At 41.9% G+C, this 17,990-nt stretch overlaps 1 protein-coding gene across 2 annotated transcripts in view; it reads right to left on the minus strand.

The window, feature by feature from the left end:
• Positions 1-16,497, minus strand: part of AVL9 (AVL9 cell migration associated) — a 41,008-nt gene extending 24,511 nt beyond the window's left edge. Inside the window, exons 1-2 of one of the 2 annotated variants that reach the window (XR_010722474.1) lie at positions 16,372-16,485; positions 844-964 (exon numbers count right to left, since the gene is read on the minus strand). Coding sequence is in view for 1 of the 2 variants with exons in the window: in XM_066192660.1 (XP_066048757.1) it covers positions 844-964; positions 16,372-16,437 (187 nt within the window). In the remaining variant the exon portion in view is untranslated. Of the gene's footprint in view, positions 1-843; positions 965-16,371 lie in introns of both variants that reach the window. The other variant, XM_066192660.1, reaches the window with a different exon arrangement.
• Between the last annotated feature and the right edge of the window lie 1,493 nt (positions 16,498-17,990).

Here is a 17,990-nt window from a genome sequence, read left to right on the forward strand (position 1 = left end):
GAGACAAGAGAGAGCAGATAAATCCAGCTGCATGCAGCTTTGAATGTAGCCCACTTCTTGTAATGTATTTAACAATGCAGAAATTCAGCAAAAATCATGACCCAGAGCAGTCAGAGACACTCTTATTGCTGCTAGAAAGGGATTCTTTTGATAAACTTCCGTTTTTTCTAAATGAGATCTCCAAAAGCTGGATAATAAGGAAGCTAAGTATATCAGGTTAAGAAATAAAACAAATTAAAAGTAGTATTAAAGGGTTTCTGTGATTTTGCTGTTTAAAGTGACTTCCTTGTTGTCTGCTCTGCAGAAAGAAAAGATTAAACAACTGGACACAAATATAAATGTCAGGGATGAATAGAACTGCTAATAAAGGAATAAATGCAATACTAAAAAAAATAAAAAGTGCCACAAACTTGATGGTGACTATATGGCAAATGGATACTTCTATCTTTATTCTGCCAACAAATACCCTTTTAAAGATCACGCCATTACACTGACATGGCTTTCCACGACTTGTAGGTCATTTTAAGTATCTCTAAATTATTGGAGGAGAGTTTATTCACCCTTCAAAGAACTTCTGAGAAAGCCAGTAGCCTTGCTTTGTGCTAGAACTATGCAAAATCGATATGTAACCCAGAAGTTTTTACTGACATCTGAGTTCTGGATGTAGGAGGTACACTTTTACTTTCACCTAAAGGAACATATCATTGCCAATGTATTTTTCAACCCAAACAAAAAGTGCAGAAGTCTAATATTAAAAAGAATCATTGGTTGGCTCTTCAGATACCAGTTTTTTTCTTTGGGTTGCAGTAGAAGTACACACAACTTTTCTCTCTCACTGCTCACCTTCCTGATAGTTGTGAGCGCCATCCGGTAAGGCAAGAAATGGCAAGTACTTCCATTCCTCAGGTAAACTGTGGCTGTCATGTCCTTCTCCAGGTTTTAGGGGAGGATAGGAAAATTCAACCTGAACAAACAAATGAAAACAAAGGGGGGAAAAAAGAGAGAATACATTACAGTTACCATACAAGCAGGCCTCTATGATACAGCCTAGTGCTTTTTTCCTATGAATATTATGGGGGAAAAGTGATTTTCTTCCAACTAGCATTCCTTGTCTCTTCCTTCAGTGCACCCACAGACTGACTTGTGCAGTTTAACTGACAGGCCCTGGGCAGATTTGGCTTCTAGAGCCTAATTCCTTTTCCTCAAGAGAAATGAAAAAAATCTTCAAGCAGAAAACAGCACCCAAGAGCTGAGTAACTTCTTCCCTGTGTGCACAGAGCCAGCAGCACATCAACATCAGCAACATGAGCAGGGGTCATTGCTGGGGCACACATATCCTGAAAGCAGATTTGACTTCCAAACCCTTCAAGCACTCATGACCAGGTAATGCTAACACATGCAGGCCTCTCTATTACTCTGCAAGATGTTGAATCATCTCAGAAATTACACTAACAGCAAACACTGGCTTATATATTTTTATGTCCATGACTGCAACATGTTCTACACAATCACGAAAAGCATCTCCTTTTCCTAAGAAATCCCGATTTTCAGTTTTGCCTTTCATTTAATTGCCATTTACCTCTTTTTCCTAGAAATAGGGACAACTTTTCCATTTCTTGCACTACACTACACATCTACCACAAATCCCCACAATCAGCATGTTTAAAGTGCAATCTTCTTTTCCTATGGAGATCCCTCTGGGTTTTCAGCCACTTCCACAAACTCTTTTCCACATGGCATTTCTTAACTCAGTGAACAAAATCTAACTACAAATTTCTCAGTAAGAGAAACTGTTTATTGATACTGCAACTTCTCTCCAAGGATATTTAATTAGTGAGCATAACTAGTGAGCTATAAAGGGTATGTACGCATGGAAAATAAAAAGCATGACAAAGCAAGCATATAAATAATATTACCATTTGATGGATAATGAAATATAATAATAATAATAATAACAACAACAACAACAACAAAAGAAAAAACCTGTGAAAGATGAGAGTACCAAGGAAAAGTGAAATTCTTCACCTTAACACATGATGTCACTGTCTACAACTGTTGCCAACTTGAGTAAAATGCTCAAAGGACAAGAAAACACCACCAGAAATCAGCCTTGCTACTTGTATCAATTTCAAGTTTTCCTATTCCTTGTTATGGTGGGTTGACCCCGGCTGGACACCAGGAGCCAGCCAAGGCTGCTCTGTCACTTCCCTTCTCTCCTGGGCAAGGGAGAGAAAATATAATGAAAAGCTCATGGGTCGAGATAAGGGCAGGGAGGGATCACCCACCAGTCACTGTCAGGGGCAAAACAGACTTGGCTTGGGGAAATTAACTTTATACCAATAAAAGAGACTAAGATAATAAGAAGTAGACATAAATCTTGAAAACACCTTCTGCCCACCCTGGGGTGGGTTAATTCCTTCCTGGACTTAACTTTATTCCTGATTCTCTATCTCCTCCCCCAGCAGTGCAGGAGGACGAGAATGGTTCACGGTCAGTCCATCACACCTTGTCTCTGTTGCTGCTTCCTCCTCAGAGGGTGGACTCCTTCCCCTGCTCCAGCATGGGCGCCGTCCCCCAGCACACTGCTCCATGAACTTCTCCAATGTGAGCTCTTCCCTTAGGATGCAGCCCTTCATGAACTGCTCCAGTGTGGGTCCCTTCCACAGAGTGCAGTCCTTCAGGAACAGATCCCAGCACAGGGCCCCCATGGGGTCAGAAGTGCTGCCAGGAGCCTGTTTCAGCACAGGCTTCCCATGGGTCCACAGCCTCCCCCAGGCTTCCATTCTTCCAGGCTTCTGCTCTGGCATGGGCGTGTCTACAAGTGGATCTCTGCTCCACCTCGGACTTCCCTGCAGGAGGACAGCCTTGCCTTACTGTGGTCTTCATGACAGGCCACAGGGGAATCTCTGCTCCAGCGCCTGGAGCATCTCCAGCCCTTCCTTCTTTGCTGGCCTTGGTGTCTGCAGGGCTGTTTCTCTCACATACTCTCATCCCTCTCTTCTCTGGTTGCAGTTTGCTTCTCTGCAATAACTTTCCTTCTCAAATACAGGATCCCAGAGGTCCTGTACCACCACCCCTGACAGGCACTGACCAGCCCTGGGTCTCTCCTTGGCTCTGTCAGACATGGAGGAAGGAAGCTTCTGGCACCCTCTCAGAGAAGCCACCCCTATAACCCCCTGCAACTATGTGGAATCCATAGAGTCTTTTAAACAAAATATCCCACTAAGAAAAAAAGAGCATATGACTTCTAAATGAGAGACAAACACTGCAATTAGCATCCACAGAAGGAGCAGAGAAACTGTCTGCCATTCAGTACACATGTACATCCTGAGAATTCCCTGCTATCCTTTTCAAGTCACAGATAAGAAAATTAAAATGGTAGGAATTTCACACAAATGTCGGCAATATCATACCTTTTGCTGATACATACATACATACATACATACATACATACATACATACATACAGCTGATATTCAGATTCAAACTGGCTGACTGAAAACACTGTTTACAGATTTATTAGTAGAATCTTGCAGGAGTAACTTTAGCAAAAAATACAGCATAGTTACTAAGTTTAAAACATAGATAGTCAAGGAGCATCTATACTTTTGTCCTGACTCCTGGTATTTTATTTCACTGCATGGACAACAGAGAGAGATTCAGATTCACCCTCTGGAGGAGCTTCTTTCTAACAAATACAGAAGAAACCTTGAGTTCCTTAGATTCCAGCAAATACCTTCAAGGCATCATTCCCGACCGCAAAATACTATAAGTTAGGATTTAAGACATCATTGCTTCCAAGCACCTTCAGAATTACCACTGTATTTTGCACTCCAGCCAAATAATTAATTAGGAGACAAATTTAAAGGAAAGAAGGCTAAGACGAGTCAAGCTACATGAAAAACGCGTATTCACTAAAGAACACTCCTTTTTAAAGTCCAGAATAAAGCCAAGAAATCTGGCTCCTGTGTTCTTTTTACAGTGTGAAATTTGCTGAAGGACTACTTTGTTCTAGCTCACAATATGCTATCAACACCTCAGCTGCTATCAGATAATCTCCAGCAACAGGGATTTCTGCAGGCTCTGTCAGTTCCAAATCCAATAAACTGCACAGGCATTAATGACACTGATGACAATCTTGTTTTCTATTAGTCATCTTCTTTCAAAAAACAGTTTTAATATAAATTTCTGTATGCATGAGTGGGTATAAGCGAGAAGATCATAAAATTCAGGCAAATCAAAACTAAAACTGCTTAAGTGGCCTTGAATAATCTATTTTACAAATATACTTTATGATAGATCTGATTTACATTATGACATACTATTATTTCTTCTCCTCCCCAAGAGGATCCATATAGGAAGTATCCTGGTTTCTAAGGAGGAACCACATTCATGTAGTTTAATAGAATTGCTGCTGGCCAAAGTACCAGAAGTGTGGAAGTGACAAAGAAGCAGGGAAAAGGACAATCCAACAGCAAGAAGAGCACATAGTGCCCTGGAGGACTTCCTTCCATCTCTCCTCCAACTTAACAGCTCCCAGTGATGAGAAAGTTTGACTTTTTGATATCAAATAAGCAGTCACTACAGGTGGGACTCATGTCAGCTGGCTGTAGATCAAAATGCAAGATCTCCAAGGCAGTTTTCCTAAGCGTTTGCAAAGTCAGAGAAAAGAGACAACTGCAGAGGGTGATTCATCTGATCTGTTTCTTTTGACCATCTCTGAAGAGAGCTAGCTCTAAGTCTAACTTGCAGATGGCTGACTCAGTGCAGATGAAACTCACCCTAACTAACCCCAGCCTCTAGATGTTGTGCTTGAGCTCTCCAGCTCAATTTGCAGACTTGCATCAATTGCAGTTAGGAATTCTTTGCATGGAAAGAAACCATTATTTTAAAAACAAAGTATTATAAGAATATTGAATAGCCTTTAAAAATGCCTAAAACCTCACAGTTCTTGAAAATTATGAAACTGAGCAGTGCACATGTATAAAGGTGGTATAATGGGGTACACAGAATTTCAGTTCTATCAGTTCTGAGTTTTCAAACAACTGAAGTCTCACTAAAAACCTTTCCCAGCCTGCATGTGCAAACTACAGAGCAGTGCTCCTAGGGAAGGAAACTTAAAAAGTTATTTCTTATCATTTTCCACCTTAAATCTAAGACAAACCATGACAGGAGGAAGAGATGGGACTACTGAAGAGACCTGTCTCACACCTCTTTTTCACCATCTTCACAGAATGAAGAAAGAGGAGCTCATTTTTTATTTAAATATAATGGCTTGTTATGTAAATCCATCCATATATGTATGTGCATGCATAAACATGCACTTAAATGTCCCTGTATGTCATTAATATATATATCACTACAAAAATGCCTGCAAATGTGAGAAAAAAAATCTTTTCATAAAGCCCAGTAGTCAATAGGAAAAAAGATAGACACACAAGTTTTTAGAGTTGACTGCCAGAAAAAATTTTACAGGTTTTTGTCTGCTCAGTTGAATTAAAGACTCCTCAACAAGATGAAATTCAAATTCAAAGCTGAACCCCTGAGAGACTTCAAAATAAACTACATAAAACATGAACTAGTCTCTCCATGCATTTCTTACTCTTCCAAGTGACAGGGATCTTCATTTCAGCTGGAAATATTGCTCATGCCTGTCAAGGGGTTTTGATGGCAATGCTTTTTGCCTGTTCAAACTGTCATGTTCTGTAAGCAGATAGGTCCTGATGGATTTCAGAACTAAAAACAACACAGGATATTGTCTTGAGGTTTAGGGGGGAAATAAATAACTGTGGTCTTCACCACACAAAATACTCCAACTCTTGTGAATTATCAAGTCAAAATAAAATATTAAATGGAAGTATAACACAGTTTCTGGAACTAACATTTTTTCTTTTTCTGAAATTCTGCAGCAGTAACTAACCTTTAACATGCAGTTTGTGTTGAATCTAACAGCTTGGATGCAAAGCATCAATGAACACACAATTCCAGTGGAAAAGAAAACCAGGCAGTCTAGTCTGGTTTTGGTCCTTGTAAAGGCACTTCCTAGCTAGAATAAATTTACTACACATTCATTAAGTCACAGTAGGAAAACATGAAAGCAGGCAAGGAAAAATGCATTTCAGTTCCTACATCTAGGAATTAACATGAAAATTCTTCTTTAAGAAAAATGCATTGATAGTGTCTTCTACTAAACTGCAAGTACACAATCAGAAGAGAGGTTAAAAAGGGACACTGATAAAAGAGGAATTTCCAAATATATGTGCATGTCCAGCTCAACTATTGCACTCAAACATTTTACACGCAGTTGGCATTAATTTTACAGTCAGGTTAGGTTGTTCTCCTTTTCTGTGAAAAGTGCTTAATTGTTAATCAAAGTAGCATCATCAGTGAGCACTGAACAGTGATAATCTAAAATATGCTGGCATTTGCTTCCCATCATGCCCAACTTCATCTGCTATCACATTTTAATTATAGTCGCGACATAAGCTCTCCTCTTTAGTATAACAGGTATTTTGGAAGATTTCTCTACAGATAAGTTATGAAAAAAAAAAATCTGGATCCAAGTATTAAGTTTTTGGATTGGTACAATGGTGTGATGGTTTAATCTCAAAAAAACCGTGAAATCTTTAGAATGACAGCATTATGTTAAAGACCCAGGATGCTTCCAGTAAGTTACAGAATCTGGTTTACAGGAAGCAAACCCATTCCATCCTCTAAACAATTGCATTGATTTCTGCCATGGCTTCAACTGCAACAAACAGGTAGGCAAATTGCTTGAAATGAAGAAAAGGAGATCAGCAAAACCCTATTTAGAAAATCTTTTCCCTTCATAAATCATTACAACACATTACATTTCAAGGATATCAACCCTTCCTCTCTAAAAAAGAAAGGCTAAATAGAGTATAACTCTAAGTGGCAGTAATCAAAAAAACCCAATAGAAAATTACACATAAAAAAACCTGTTGATACCTCTCTATAAATAAGTCAGTATTTGTTCTTCACTCAAAATGGGGATTTCTAAAATCAGTTTTCCCAATTTATTAGTCCTAGCACAGCCAGACCCAGAGAAGATCAGCACACCAATGACCTTATCTGAATCACCATAACAACTGCAGCACGCAGCCAAATGAAAATCTAAGAGCACTGTTTGCCCTTCAGCACTGAGAACAATTTATTACTTAAACAACAATTGAATTTAAATAACAAACTTCCCCCATTTTTGCACAGCAGAACCGACAGATCAGGATCTGCAAGTTGAAGAGCCCATGCACATAACAATAATGCCGATGCAGTAATATAATGACCTCTAACAGCAGATTTAAATATATGTTATACATTTAAATAAATATGAATATTTGTAACAACTGTGTATGATAAATGTATACATGCATACAAAAATATATATGATGAATACATATAATACATACTTATATAAATATATTTTAAAATACACTATATACACAAATAGCAACAGCAAAAGAAATCCCTGTATTACAAGGAGGCATGTTTCTATCCTTTCAGCTCCTGAAACTGGTACTTCCTCATATTTCCATATTGCTAAAGCCATAGAGTGGCCACTTACACAAGTTCTAAGGCATCATTTGTAGGCACAATATCACCATTCAAGTTTGCTTCAAAAACTCTGACTAGGTTAGCAAAGTTCCAACACTTACTGAGGCCCTTAAAAGATAAAATAACCTGAAACACCAAAACCTTTGTTTTCAACATCATGCTAGCCTGCATTCTAGACACTCCTTCCAATTATTTAACACTTTATTTTTATAGTCACAGAGTTCAAGCCCTACATAAATACTGTTCATTTTGGAGGTTTGGCTCTTACCAGTCTCTTCAAATAAAGAAGAAAGAAACAACAACAACAAAAAAAACCCCACACTCCTCCCAGAAAAGGAACTTAATACTACTGCAACCATTCTAGCCAAGGGGACTTGCCAAGGAATTTCATGCCATCAAGACAAGATTCATACCACTACAGAAAGCAAGAATTCATAAAGGATGAACTCTGGCAAGAGAGAGCAGCTTTCCTGATGAAACAAGCGAGGGCACCCCAATGTCTACCCCTAACAGAGATGTCTGTCCAACACAGCAGCCAGTGGAGACTGGGATCAGCAGTAGCCAATTGTTCCCCTACAGATCAGCTCTTAATGCCCACCTCGGGCTCTTAATGAGCACACCCAGCCACAAGGACTGTGGCATTTCCCCTCTCCAGGGACAGCATCCAGACCTCAGCCTGAGACTTCAGACATGCAACTCTGCTCCATGCACTGGTTCCCAATAGCAAGGAAGTGGCAACAAGTTGACAAATGATACACTGAATCCACCTTCCCCTGGGAAAATGGGAGGACCAGGACAGCAGGCAGGCTCCTAAGTGCTTTTACTCATCGGTTTAGAAATAGCCATGGAGCGTCACTCACCCAGCATCTACTGCTGAACCAACGCAGTCAAAACGGGCCATCACTTGGTCTATGGGCCAACAAGCATTCAGGCTCTTTGCCAGAGGACATCTGATGGGTCCAGAACACATTCTGCTCTCAGTGACCCCAAGGAAGCAGGCAGGCAGCCCTGGGTCCTGCTCCTCGGCATGGTGAGGCAGCAAGGAGCTTGCTCCACATCTTGTACCCACAACTTTCTTTGCTTTCAGAAACAGCATGCTGTCTAGGTGTATTAATTCAGCACCTCATACAAGCTATGACATGGATTACCAAAATTAGGCACAGATCATCAAGTCAGGCAATATTGGAACAGGGAACACAAAATTGAGCCTTGGAAGTTGCAATTTACTCCAGCTGGAGTGACCTCTGTTCACTGATTTTACAGCTTTGAACCTCCCTCTATTCTACACATATCTAAATTACACTGCCACCTCAAGTGCCAAGCGCCCAAGTCACTATTTGAAAACACTCTGAAACAGGCAAATGAAAGGTGCTGCAGAAATACATGTTTTATTGACTTAGCACTCATTCATTTATTCAAGAGAAAGGCTGAGATTCCTGGCACAGAATATTTAAATAACTACTCAGATGTTATGACACATACAAAGAACAGACAAATCACAAGATGAAAGTTAAGTATGATGACTATGGGAAGCATTACATAACTGCAAATGGGTATTTAGGAACCTTCTCTCAACTTCTGTATCAGGACAACTATGGAAAAAATATCCAGTATGGAATCCTTCCTTCAGTATGGTCCCGGGCAGCACTTCACAGAAGTGACTGCAAGATTATCAAAGTACAGGGTCCTCTGCAAAACTAAACAAAGAAACCAAATATAGAAACAAACAAATCAAGCATACCCCGAAGTTTTTCTTGAACACCGAACACTTAAGTACTACGTAAATGGATTAAAAAGATATGCAAAAAATGGAACTCATCATTAACTCTACACAAGAGATTAGAATCTGCAGTGTTTACAGAAGTACATGTGTACTCAGCAATTCATCGTGTATATAAAATTATTATCACCCCATGCCAATTAGAGTAGCCATACAAATAAAACCTAAAGGCCTCTTTAAAAGTTACAAACTGTTGAGCATAAAATCCACATATTTTAGACAAAAGACTAACCTTTGATACTTGATGTATGCTATGATTAACTTTATTAGAAGATTTCATGCTCATAATGGTCCTTTAAAGTGCTTTAATATTATTAAAGCAGGGAACAAAACCAAAGGAATTGTGCTAATGTTTACAGGTTATCAACAATAGAAAATAGGAACAAAGCACTTCAGCTTGATTCCAGCTTAGTTCCTTTTCAACTTATTTTTCAACTGTTGTTCCATTAACAAGATCTTGTTTAATCACTAGACAAGATTACCTATTGCATAACACTTGCCTACTACCTCCCCCAAAACAAAGACACAAGGAATTTAAAGACAACAAAGCATACACTTCATTTGCATGTTTAAGAGCATCAAGCACATCTAAGAGAATCACAGCAACTACTGGAGTGACAAAGATCAAGAAGGGAAAAAAGTAATTCTCCAGTAAAGTAGAGTCTTAGAAGAAAGGCAGCAAATCTATGGAAGAGAACAACTTCAATATTTCCCTCTTGAAAGAATGTGCTACTATCAAGAATGCAGCAGACCTGGAAACGTAGGCAGTTTGCAAGAGTTGATAAAAAGTGCAGACTGACCTTGCTCATTCCTCAGACATCGCCTAATTCTGCAAAGGCAAGCCTAAGTTGCCAACATTTCTGCTTAAAGACACCTCCTTCCTAGGCACCAGTGAAAAAGGCCATGTCCATGGATTGCTCAGGCCATGTCAGGTGCCAATTTCTGCAGATCACAACAAGCACCATCTTCCAGAGCTCAAGTATTTGAAGCTCTCAAATGATGAAGATCACATACACAATTCAGGAAGAATTAAATCCTTCCCTCTCAAGGATTACATTCAGTCTCTTCTCTTAAACTGGGTATCAGCTGTTTCATTCCTGATCTTAGGTTTCCTTTGCACGCCAGGAAGAAAAACTCTGGTCAGGCAAGAGAGGGGGATTGGTCTTCAGGCACAGTCCACACAAAAACAGTCTCACACAGACAAGCACTCAGACACTACTTTGGAGAAAGCAGGCATCACATTAACATTATAAAGTTCAGTACCTTGAAGATCCTTACAGCAAACTTTAGGATTCCATGGAAATATGCCTTCTGGTATTTACAGTAATCCATTCCCATGACTGTGGGAGTTTGAAATGTCATCCTCCACAGAAGTACAGAGAAGTGGGTCAAGATACACTGCTGTTACTTCACAGATCGAAGATCCCAGGCACACAAAATTGACCGGCAGCACAAGTATTCCAGGAGACACACAGCGCTTCCTCACTTTCCCTACCATTCACAATTTAATTTTTTTCCACAATACACTAAGAAATGCATATGTGAAAGACAGCCAAGAGTAAAGTGGAATGATTTTAAGCTCTTAAGAGGATACATGAGACAATGGTCACCTGCTGCACAAGATGAGCAGTGATGTGCACAACTGCTCAGGAGACCGAGGGCAGAAAAGCTGGGCCTTGCCCCAGATGAAGTGACATTCTGTGCAGCCTCACTGGTGGTGACACAGGCCTCGAGTTCACTCAGATGTGATTAGCTTAGAAGCCTTGCAGCATCAGGAGAAGGTAGGGATTGTTGTGGCAGGTCAGGCACTGCAGAAGCAAAAGGACCATGCACTTCCTCAGCAATCGGACAGGGAGTTTAGAGGGATTTGTGCCTAGCTCTCCTACCCACAAGTTTTTTCAGTTTTGCTGTCATGTTTTCATCCTCTCATTTACAAATACATCAGTTCTCATTTTAATTCTGCATTCAAAATCGATTATTTCTGGAGTAGTTGTGATATTTTAGGACTTCCTACACCCTCAGAGACTATTATCTCTCTGCTTCTCCATGTAAATAAAGCTTGGAGACAGCTCAAGTGACGGTCACAGCACACGTCATCACAACTAGAGAACTGCATCTCAGGACTTTCAGTCTTCCACCATCACTATACATCAAAGTTCTTTCCATGTATTTTCAACACAACTTGCAGCTTCTAGTTAAGGTCTGCTCAGGTTACATTTTTGCTAAACACTTCTACTATAAAGTAGGTAAGGATCTTCCATACTAGTTAATGCTTTCAAAAATTAAAGTGTTGTAAGGCAAATTAGGTGCTTTACCACTCACTTGTAATGAGAGAAGGTGTTTCATGATTCTGAAAATAAGCTTTCCCCTTTTTTGCTCTGAAATCACTAGTCACTCACTACTGCAGTTCCTCAAAACTACTGAGGAATTTATTTTCAGCTGCTCCAGAAGAAAGGCACAAATAGTCCCAAAGTCCAAGTCCTACCACCCTACACTGAATCAGACCAACAGAACCTGCTGCAGTAGGTAGTGAGTTGAGCAGCCACAGATACTCCAAAACACATCAGACCATTTCCATGGCAGATTTCCCTTACTGTCACTTTGTGCCCCAATGTTTTTGTGCCTTGAGTCCTACAGAGCCTGAGAAGTGTGTAGAACTCCTACTGCACCAAAAACGTGCCTTACATTAATGGGCAAGAGTTTGAGCAACTACGCATGACGCAGTGCTGTGTTTGCTGTTACTTTTTCCTGAGGCCACTCCTCTTATCCATAGCAAAAACAAATCAAAAAAGAAATTTTTAATGTTTGTAATTTCATTTCAGATGCATGAAAACCATGATTGAATGCATACCGGCCACGAGTTCCGGCTGCTCAGGACATTTACTATTTAATGACACACTGAGGAGGGTTCCCATAATAAGTCAGCAGCAGGTACAAAGCCAAGAAATCAGTCACCATTCCTGCTTCCTGCCAATTGCCATTCCCTTCCTTAATGGGCCTATTGAAGGTGTGTCAAATACTAGGCGGACCTAGGAGTTCGCAGCCAAGTTTCTCCTCCCATTCTCTGGACACAGCCACAACTAACCTCTAATCCTTAGCAAAAAGAGACAGCAACCAGCACTATTTGCATATCTCCTTAGATCCACAGTTCAACTCAGCACTCTAAGGGGCCCAAAGAAACAAGAAGAAAATTTGCTCATGTAGACAAACTAAAGACTGCAGGTTCTCCAAAAGTTTACTCCATACTTGCTAGAGAAAACTCCTCCCAATGCGTTCACAATTTTTACTGGTTTGGTTTTCAGACAACACAAAGACTTTATAACAGTGAGAGGCAACTCCCAAGCTTTTAACAACTGCCTGGGTAACTGGATCCCCAGACTTAACAGCGTACATATGGCAAAACTTCACTTTGTCTCTTATATTCCAGCAAAAAGACCCCCAGTTAAACAGTCAGCCCTTGAAAGGAGCATGAGGAACAATTGTGGCACTCAATTTCCCAATCCAAAGGCACACATAAAGAGATTCTGACTCTCCTTCTCTCTCAAAAACGAATGCATATGGATTGTTTTTCAAGCCTGTGAAAGAAAAAGATATTCCTATACATTTCCAAACTGCACAGCAAAGCCTTTGCATGTTACACATTTCTTATCCTATAAGTTAACCAACAGGAAGAGCTGTACATTTCAAGTGACAAAGCTTCAGAAGCAAAGGCAGCTAATGAAAGAACCTAGCATCAAGAAATCCACAGAAAACCTTTACTCCACATGCATTTCCTAGTAAGACTACAGAGAAAAGAGGTGTAAAGAGAGACTGAAAGGAGCCTTGTCAGGCAAACCAGGTTGATTCCTGTTAGGACAGGCAGCCTAGCTCTATGATCTTTCAATTTTAAGCTTTCCAAATTCACTCTCAGTGATGTCCATTTGAGCACTGCCGTAGACCTTTGCTTTTCTGGACTTCACAGTTTCAGGTATGCAGTCTGCAGCAGCAGCACATGCTCAGTTCACATCCACTGGTTCTTGTGCCAACACTCATTTAGATTAAACAGCTGGTTTCTACTCCTCATTTTTTACTTTCCAACAGTTTCTTGGAAGGCAACTACAGTGTTTCAATGAATACTTCAAAGGCTACTATCAATACTTTAAAGGTCATTGAGAGCAGCCCCCTGGGGAGAAGGATTTGGGGGTGATGGGTGATGAAACACTCAACATGAGCTGGCAATGTGCACTTTACACAGTGTAGCCCAGAAAGTCAACCACATCCTGGGATGCATCAAAAGGAATGTGGCCAGCAGGTCAAGAGAGGTGATTCAGCCTCACCGCCTTGTGCTGGTGCGTATGCCCTCTGCAGCTGTCCAGCTGGCAAACAGAACCTGTGAAACAACTACCTCAGAAGCAACCCACCGAAACAAGGCTTGCTTTTTGGACACCTCAGTTCCCCATTTCAGCTTACTACAACTGCCTCTGCTTACCAGTTGTGAAGAGGCAGGAGAGGAAAAGGGAAGAATGCTCCTGTACCTACAGAGGTGAATACAGCCTCCAAATCTACTTTGTTAGCCTACCTAGGGAAGCTCTTCTACATTCTCCTTTAATACAGACTGCCCAGGGACTATCTCATCCAGTTCTGGAAGAGAGATTTCAAATCCCTTTTTCTGAAAAGTGGATCAGCATCAATAAACATATAATCACACAGTACATTGTCATTCCTGCCCTCAAATCACACTGCTTTGGTGACTTAGCCTCAATCACACGTGGTCTCATTTCTCTTCCAGACATTTCCTCGTGTCCGTTCCCAAGCTTATACTGTTATTATTCATTCCAATTGCACAACTTCATAAGGCACCCCATTTTTATCAATCCAGCATTCCTTATTGTCCAGCTCCTGAAAATTTTCCAGTTTTCCTTTGAGATACCTCAAGTTTGCTTATCATAGTTCAATTTTATGGTGTAAAATTTCAAAATTTCAGCACCACTTTCAATCTTGAGAAATACTTCTTGCCAGCACCTTTCCAACCAATCGTTCCTCTTCTGACTCAAATCTGTTTCTGCTTCCTCTCCTTCATACTACTCTTTACCCAAGTACCAGCTCTTGCCCTAATCCTCCCATATCTCTACCTTAAAAATAAGTGTGATCCATTATCAAGTTCCCAGCAGATTAGAGCTACTCCATTTCTTTCACAGAAAAAGGAATTCAAACACTTATTCTTAAAAAAGATGCAGGTCAGTCAAGCATGATCTATCTTTAGCAAATGCACATAGGACCCAGTCTACCTAGTTTCATGTTGTTAATTAATTCTTTCCTTCAAAAATTCTCTGGAATCTTGCATACTACTGATGTCAAACTCATTAGGTTATAGCTGTGCTGCTCCTCGCCTCCAGTTCTTTTAGGAAACGTTCTCCATAGTTCGGTAAAAAAACTGCTAAGTCAGGGGCAGGATACATTTAAAATTAGATTTCTGTTTAGCTTTCCCTTAGGAAGCCTGGCTGGTTCTACTGAATGTCATTCTATTCCTGCAGTTCTCCCTGTGACTCAGCTACCCTGTATGCCTTCCTCTCCAGCTTCTCCAGGTCATTTCTTGAGATAAAGAAATCTTCAGTTCAGAGGTATTCTAACCTAATTTTTGACAACACCTCAAAACGTACTTCTAGAAACATTTTACTGGCAACCAAATAAAATTCACTGCTACTAATTTGTAGTTTGGGGGTTGTTTGGGTTTTTTCCTCTTTATTTTTCTTGCATCAATAGTGCTTAATGTGAAAGAAAATCAATACACACCCCAGAAGAACAGAAGAAACAAAAGTAAAGGTCTTTTCCAAGAGGACAACAACAAGGAGAGAGCAAAAATATGTTCTTCCTCCTACAGACACCCAACTAAGGCTCACCTTGTAACAGTGTTTGACAAGAAAGTGCCTGATAAATATCACAAACCGCACAACCCAGATGATCTAATTACTTCACAGAAACTGATCCTGTGAACATCCATATGCGAACAGCACCCAGACATCCTGAGGAGAAAGAATGCATTCGAAAACCATGCACATCTTTCAGAAATTGAGTTATTGTGCCTTAGCCTCCGAGGAATTGTGCTTGGATTTTTTGTTGAAGCAATAATTTAATTCTCAGCTACCTTGTATGGAATGTGTTTATGACAGATCAACCCTCGTATAACATAAACCATCACGTTCATTAGTGTCTTGGCAATTTTTATAAAGGCCAAGAAATCGCTATGGAAAAAGACTCACTGGAAATCCAACATTATGTCTATCTGCTCTTGTCATAGCAAAGCAACTGTGTGGGCAGCCCAGCTGGGCAACCACACCTCCTGCTTCAAGGGTTAAAAAAAAGAATTAAAACAATCAGAATATAAACCAGCTATGAAATACATGACATAAAACCCTTCTACCTTACAGGCCACATGAAGCAGTCAAGCACTTAAAAGAGCGGGGAAGAGACAGGCAAAGAAAACTTAAATCCAGAGTGGGCTTGTTACCCTGGGGCTGTTTGGTACAAGATGTACCTGTGAGCACTCAATGGTGGGCCGGCAGGGATAGAGGAAGGTAGATTAAAACACCATTTGGGGTTTTTCCCTCAGAATTGTCTGTCTGAATGCATTAAGCACGCACAACTCGAAACAGACAGGGTGCCACGGCGTGCGCCGTCGCCCCTCATTCCCGGGAGCTCACCCCGCCGGCCCTCGCTCCGCCTCGCTCCCGGGAGGAGGGGCGGGAATGGAGGCAGCTCCATGACCACGAACTGCCCGGGGCGAGCCAAGTCACGGCTCAGCCAGGCATCCCCCGGCCGGGGGAGGCCGCGGCCAAGCGGGGCCTCGCCGGCTCCCGGCCCCTCCTTTACCGCCCCCCGAGCGGAGCGCAGCCCCCGGCCCCGCCGGACGCGCCCCTCCCGCGGAGCTCCCGCCGCCGGGCAGGCGCCGCTCGGCCGGGGGAGGGCACCGGGGGAGGGCCGGGAGGAAGCGCAAGAGCGGAGCGGAGCGGCGGGAGCCGAGGGACACCCGCTCCCCCTCACCTGGCAGCCCTTCTTGTGGTGGAAACCCACCACCACGATGTGCAGCACCGGGCCCCGCTTCTCCATGGAGCAGCCCGGCGATGGCCGCGCCGGAGGATGCCGCCGTGCCCGGGCTCTCGCTCCGCCCCCCGGGGTCCGGCGGGGACGCAGCCCCGGCCGCCTGCGCTTCCGCACCGCCCGGGCCGGGAGGGCGGGCACGGCCCTCAGCGCCGCCCTGCGCCCGCCCCGCCCGGCGCGGAACTCGGGGTTACTTGGGCTGGGGAAGGAAGACCTCCGCCATCGGCAAGTGCAGGTCCGACAGATTAGTGGCAGCCCAGAAAGGAGCCTGGGGGTTGTCTCAGTACGGTTTAGTCAGGCTGGTTGCTGAATGCTAAAACTGAGGAAAAAATCGAGGAAAGGCTTCTTCCCTCAGGGGGCTAAACCTCCAAGAAGAGGGGACTCAGGAGGGATCAGCGCTCTCTACAAGTACCTGAGAGGAGGCTGAGGCCAGGTGGGGGCCGGTCTCCTCCACCGGGCTTGCAGTGAGAGGGCAAGAAGAAATGGCCTTAAAATGAGACAGGGGAGATTCAGATTACATGTTAGAGGGGGGAAAAAAAACCATCAGTGTTAGTGTGGTCAGGCATTGCGATAAGCTGCCCAGGGAGGTTGTGCAGTCACCATCCCTGGGGTGTTTACGAGGCCTCTGCCTCTGGATGTTACAGTGGCAGTGCTGGATGGACACATGGACTGGATGATCCTAGAGGTCTCTTTCAACCTTGATGATGATTCTGTGGTTCTATAAACATGTCTTAGTATACCCTAGAAAGAAGGCAGTTTAAAGACTTGTCCAAGACCATGGGCAAATTTAGTGTAAGAAAAAAAATTTAAAAACCGTATCTTACTGCACTCACACCGTGCTCCTTCTTTAACACCTTTGTTGTGATTCAGTTCTGGCTGCTTGAATCAACAGCATTTGGTAGAGGCTGTACTATTAATAATTAGGATTCTCTGTGGAAATTGGAAGATAATCTTTTTGAAAGAACCATAAAAGAATAGTGCTTAAAGAAAATCTCATCACTAACACGGTACCCAGGGGCTCAAATTATAACAATACAGCATGTAATCACATATTGTTTTTCAGCTTCAACAGAAGTGCTGTTATAGAAAATGTATACTGCAGGGAACACAGAAAAAAACTACAAGGAACAATCCTTCTGGCAAAGGAATGGTTTCTTAATAGTATTAGCCTGTAGCTGACAGTTTGCTATACTTTCAAAAAAGAATAATGCATGCAATATTGGCCATTATCTCCTGCAGTAATGAGATATCCCCCCAAAAGATGCATGTGAGTGTTTACAGTTCATTCTCATTTCATTCAGGAAAGTGCAGTCTGGCATCACTCTTACTGTTATGGATTATCCATTATAGAGGCCTCTCAGTGATACTAGATAATGGCGTCTTATGGCTTCTCTGAATTGATTATTACATTTTTTTTCCTGCTTGAAATTCTCTTTCCTCCTAAAGCAATAAAAATGTTGAACTGACAGCATCAGTCTACTCTAGGAAAATGAACTAGTTGACATAATCTATGCTGTTTTCACAGTTCACACTGTGTGCATTTATGAGAAAGAAAGGCAAGT

The sequence above is a fragment of the Chamaea fasciata genome, unplaced genomic scaffold (assembly GCF_029207755.1).
Source record: "Chamaea fasciata isolate MVZ Bird 193981 ecotype frontalis unplaced genomic scaffold, bChaFas1.0.hap1 SCAF_1, whole genome shotgun sequence".
Classification (NCBI taxonomy): Eukaryota; Metazoa; Chordata; class Aves; order Passeriformes; family Sylviidae; genus Chamaea; species Chamaea fasciata.